This window comes from Priapulus caudatus, unplaced genomic scaffold (assembly GCF_000485595.1).
Source record: "Priapulus caudatus unplaced genomic scaffold, Priapulus_caudatus-5.0.1 Scaffold425, whole genome shotgun sequence".
NCBI classification, from domain to species: Eukaryota; Metazoa; Priapulida; class Priapulimorpha; order Priapulimorphida; family Priapulidae; genus Priapulus; species Priapulus caudatus.
This window is the reverse complement of record NW_014577486.1, coordinates 380,005-385,302: the sequence shown is the minus strand read 5'-3', so window position 1 is coordinate 385,302 and position 5,298 is coordinate 380,005. Positions and strand designations below refer to the sequence as shown.

Sequence of the window (5,298 nt, the reverse complement as noted above, 5' to 3'; positions counted from 1 at the left end):
GTATGTATAGGTTAGGTGGGTCGATCCCTTCGTATGTATAGGTTAGGTGAGGCATCCCCTTGTATGTATAGGTTAGGTGGGCATCCCCTTCGTATGTATAGGTTAGGTGAGCATCCCCTTTGTATGTATAGGGTTAGGTGAGCATCCCCCTTGTATGTATAGGGTTAGGTGGGCATTCCCCTTGTATGTATAGGGTTAGGTAGGCATTCCCTTTGTATGTATAGGGTTAGGTGGGCATCCCCCTTGTATGTATAGGGTTAGGTGGGCATCTCCGTTGTATGTATAGGGTTAGGTGGGCGGACCACTAGATACGAAAAAGACTGTCTTCAGTACATGTATTTGTATTTGAATTACATGCAATAAAGATTTAATAATGATAATAATAATATTATTAGTTTAGGGGCAGGCCGCCCTTGACGTAGGGTTCCCTGTGGCCCAGGGTACGCACACGGCCGCATCATCCACGCTATAGACAACCAAACCTGCCGGACCGTTAAACAAATCTGTCTGCATTTTCGCGCGAGATCTCGCGCTACGACGTGCTACTACGCGATAATACTGAGCGGGGCGCGGCAATTGCTTTGATTTGTCTGCTATTTTCGCGTGCTTACGCGCTATCGCGTCGCCGACCGCTATTCTTTCCCGCCGCTTTGATCACTCCCGCAAATTTTTTTTTTAATGTGACAATCTATGATCATCTGCTCACGTGCGAGCGCGCATCACGCGTGATTTACTATAGCTGTATAGATAAACGGATGAATATGTGCTAGCAGATTTCGAAGCAGGTCACCTTCGTGGTGATTTCGAAGGCCCGTGCGACCCGAAACGAAACAGTTTTCGTGCCCTAGGAAAAAAATTAGAAACGAGTTAGAAATTGGCGTGTACGTATAATTTTCATAATGATTCTCGGGTAAGAAGAACCCGGTTAAAATTTACATATAAATTAAATAACGATTCTATAAGGAAAATAGAAACGTGTGAAAATTGTATTTGTATATAGTATAAAAATCTAATAAATATTATTTAATAATTAATAATGAATACGTAACTTGGTAAATGAAAACTTTGCAAATGCCTGACCCTAACCATAACATGACTCTCAAAATCGCCGCATCATTTGTTACACTGTAATCATAATTCGTCAAAGGTTCGGAAAATAAATGTCAAAATGCTCCCGAATATGATTCGCACACGAGCTCGGCGTTTTCGTTCTGCTGACTTACTCGTTCAGGAAGTGTAATGTTTCCAGAAAGGTACATTCATAACTAATAATAATACTCAGGCAGTAATCGTACCTCTCAATGGCAAAATAGGGGAAGGGAGATAATGGAACCCCGTCGTATCGGATAGCATTTATTTATAATTGCGCCGCGGGTTCTGCATAGTATTTATCTCTCGTCGAGTTTGCAATTTCACAGTTATTTACAATGAATGAGTATCCCGGAGACAGTGCGCAAATGTTCTTCGAGGGAAAGTCACACGAGATCACGCGAGATCGCGCTGCGTGTGCACCCGCTGTGCGGCGAATACTTGTAAATGTCAATCACCTATGTTCTTACATACTCTAAAAGATTGGAATCGTCATAAAAAGGTTAAAAGTTAAAGAATAAAGTAAAAAGGGCATCCGATGGTATATCAATATAACAATATGTAGCAAATAGCATATATAATATAGAATGTACATAATATAGAATGTATATATAATATAGAATATATAACAAAGCAGGTCTTAACGCGTCTATATAACTGCACGGCTGCGATGACGTCATCACCTCGGCTCAGCGACGACACAGCGACTCCCCGACGCGTGTTCGCTCAGCAGGAGACCTGTACGGCAGCGTCTTCACCCGGACACGCTCTGAGCTGCGCGGCCGACGGAGAAGCTAGTCGGAATCAGCGCCGAGGACTGATAATGATGATGACGCTGAGCAACAACAACCGTAAATGCTGCTCACCGCGCAGCAGCGCCCATCCGGCCAACGCCCTCTCTCTCTCTCTCGCTCTCTCTCTCTCTCTCGCTCTCTCTCTCTTTCTCTCTCTCTCTCTCTCTCTCTATCTATCTCTCTCTCTCTCTTTTTCTCTCTCTCTCGTTCTCTCTCGTTCTCTCTCTCGCGCGCGCACTGTCTCCCTTTCTCTCTCCTTCTCTCTCCCTCGTCCTCTCTCTGTTCTCTGGTTCTCTTTTTTTGTCTCTCTCTCTATCCTTCTCTTTCTTTCCTTCTCTCTCTATCGTTCTCTATCCTTCTCTCTCTATTCTTCTCTCGCTATCTTTTTTTTTCTCTCTCTCTCTTTCTCTCTCTCTTTCATTCATTCTTTCTCCCTCTCGCGCTCTCTCTGTCATTATCTAGCTCGCTCTCTGTTTATGTTTAGCTCACAGTCTCTCTTTTCTCTCTTTATTTCTCATTTTCTCTATCCCGCCCCCTCTCACTCTTTCTCTCTGTCAATGGATCCCCCCCACGCCACACCTCTGCCAGTGGAACCGCTCTCTCTGACGCCTCCACCGCGCCCGCCACTAATTGCACCCCGCCTGCGGGCAACTCTAAACCCACACCCAGTGCTTCCTCCTCCCCACGAAGGCAAGAGGTTTCCTCTCCGGCGAGGACGGAGAGGAAGAAGGAGGAGCCGGGCGGGGACGCGTGTTCGCAGCCGAACGATAACGCCGCGTTCAATCGCAACGGCAACAATAAGAACAATGCAACGTGCAGCAGCAGCGCGGCGGGCGTCGGCAGCACGTCGGCTGTGGTCGTCCGCGCCGACGTCGACCGCGAATTCGACGACGTGCTCGCGTCTGTGCGCGCCGACGTCGCGTACCTAGAGTCGCGCAGTCGCAAGTCAAGCTTCCTCGTCGCCGCCGCCGAGCGGCCGGACATCGTCTGCGACCTGCCGACGACGACGCCCCCTGTCGGCCTCGTCGCGCCGCTGCCGACGACGTCGGCGCTGACGTCGGCCGACACGTTTGCCAGCACGGGCCGATCGACGCTCAAGAAAGGCCACGTCGAACTAAGCAGGTCGACTCCGGACTCTCTCGAACGCCGCGCCGCCGACGGCGGTGGCAGCAGCGTCGCGCTGCGCCTGCCGACGTCGACGTCCGAGCACGCCGAGCTCGGCACGGCGTCGCTGCCGAGCCGGACGTCGCACGGCGGCGGCGGCGAAGTCGGCAAGCTGCTGCGGTCGCAGTCGGCCGAGCCTCTGCTGGACGGTCCGTCGTCTGACATCTCGCGCGCCCTCAGCAACCTGGAGATGGAGCTCGGCATGACGATGCGCCAGCTGGACGTGTCGGCGAAGCCAGCCGACGACGCCGCGGCACTTCCGGTGGCGGGGAAGACGAACGCAGCGCCTCTAGTGGTGGCGGAGACAAAAACGGCTTCCACTGCGTTCGAGAAGAAGAGTGCGGCGTCTCCGGTGACAGGGAAGGCAAACGCAGCTTCGCCTGCGGTCGAGAAAAGGAGTATGACGTCCCTAGCGACGGAGAAGAAGAACGAACCGGCGCCCCTAGCGGCAGGGAAAACGACCGCGGCGCCGCCGGTGGCGGAGAGAAAGAGCTCGTCGCCGAAAAAGTCGCCGATCGTCATGCGGAGGACGCAGTCGGAAAAGTTTAGCCGCCAGGCGGCGCTGCTCGCCGATATGGACCTGAAATCTAGCGACGTGTAGGGACACGCGTGTGTGTGTGGGGTGTGGGGGGCGAGAGCTCACAGAGAGACACGCCCACGCTGGGAAGGCTCGGGGGAGGAGGGGGAGATGCGCCACAGAGACACACGCCGTGCGAGGTGCCTCGCACTCGTTCCTACTCCCCTATATATAACGGCAGAGGAGGAGTGTGCGGGAGAGGGCACCGGGAGATGCATGTAAGGCAGGAGGACTGCGGTCAAATACGTAGACGATTTGACGAAAGCAGGTCGACAAATTGGCAGACACATTCATGCCAATATACTCATGTAAACCGGGAGGGCTACGTTCGAATACGTGGACCTTTCACTCATGCGGCAGGAGGGCGGTTGAATACGCAGACGCCCTCATTCATGCCAATAGATAGCAAACGCTGTGTCGATGACCTGTGCTATATAGGTGTTACTACGGACTCACTACTCCAGGTGTACAGACGTGTATGTGCGCAATGTTGCATGTTATGTACATTAATATTAACATTTGTAACATGTTACATATATTACGTTTAATATGTTATATACGTTAATAACACGTTACATACTGTTGAACCTCTATTTTCCGGACCCCGCCTTCCCGGATTTCGGGAAATCCGGACCAAATCTGAAAAATCAAAAAAAATGAACTTACCGCTATTTGCCAGACACAGACCGATAACTCGAGAAGTGTCCGGTAGATGGCAGTTGGCGATTTGTTTATAAATTAGAAACAAACGGCTTCGAATTTTTTTCACTAAAGTATAATGTGGAAAGCATTGGTTCATTGAGTGCCAGAAAGCATATGAAAGTGAGCAAGGATGCAGATGTGGCAGACGCAGTGATTAAATCCTATGTCCAAGAGCGTTCATGTGGAGTGGAGGTTCGTAACATTCATAACTGGGGTTCCTCCCTCACGTAACATTCATAACTGGGTTCCTCCCCTCCCGTAACATTCATAACTGGGGTTCCTTTTCCTCCCGCGCGCCAACCAGTCCCGACTAACGCGTCTCTCCTCCTTCTCTCCTTCACTCAGAGACACGATGCTGTCGGACGCGTCCAGCAAGCGACCCAGCAGCTGCTTCGAGTCGCCCATGGCAACGAGCGTCGGCTCCCAGGGACCCTACGCCGTCGTGCAGATCGTCAAGGACGCTGGCGGCGCTCCCGTCGCCACGCTGCTCTCGTCCGACGCCGAGAAGAGCGAGATGTACACGACCCCGCCGAAGAAGCTGGCTGCAGGCTGGAAGGCGGAAGAGGCGAGGAGGATGACGGAGGGAGGGTCCAGCGGGCGGAGACCGAGCGGGGATGCGACGGGAAGCGAGAGTCGCACCGCGACGCTGAAAGCGGAGAAGCCAGGAGGAGACACCGTCGGGGAAAGGAAGTCGCCGACGACGCGCGCTGTTGTCGTCAGGGAAGCCGAGGACAGGTCGCCGCGGAAGGACGTCGGCTTGCCGCCGAAGATGACGATCGTGAAGCGATGCGACGCCGCCGTGGTGCACGTTGCTAAGCGACAGGATTACTCTAAGTCGAAGACGTCGAAGAGTTGTCCGGCGCTGACTCTCAGCACGCCGCCAACAAGCGGTGACAACATCGGCGAAGCCTCCGCCGACGCAACCGCCGACGCAACCGCCGACGCAACCGCCGACGCAACCGCCGACGCAAC

At 52.7% G+C, this 5,298-nt stretch overlaps 1 protein-coding gene across 1 annotated transcript in view; it reads left to right on the top strand.

Moving 5' to 3' along the window:
* LOC106810270 (SLIT-ROBO Rho GTPase-activating protein 1-like) overlaps positions 1 to 5,298 on the top strand; it is a 72,800-nt gene that overhangs the window by 32,581 nt on the left and 34,921 nt on the right. The window contains exon 13 of the mRNA XM_014813563.1: positions 4,672 to 5,269. Coding sequence (XP_014669049.1) covers positions 4,672 to 5,269 — 598 coding nt within the window. The remainder of the gene's footprint in view (positions 1 to 4,671; positions 5,270 to 5,298) is intronic.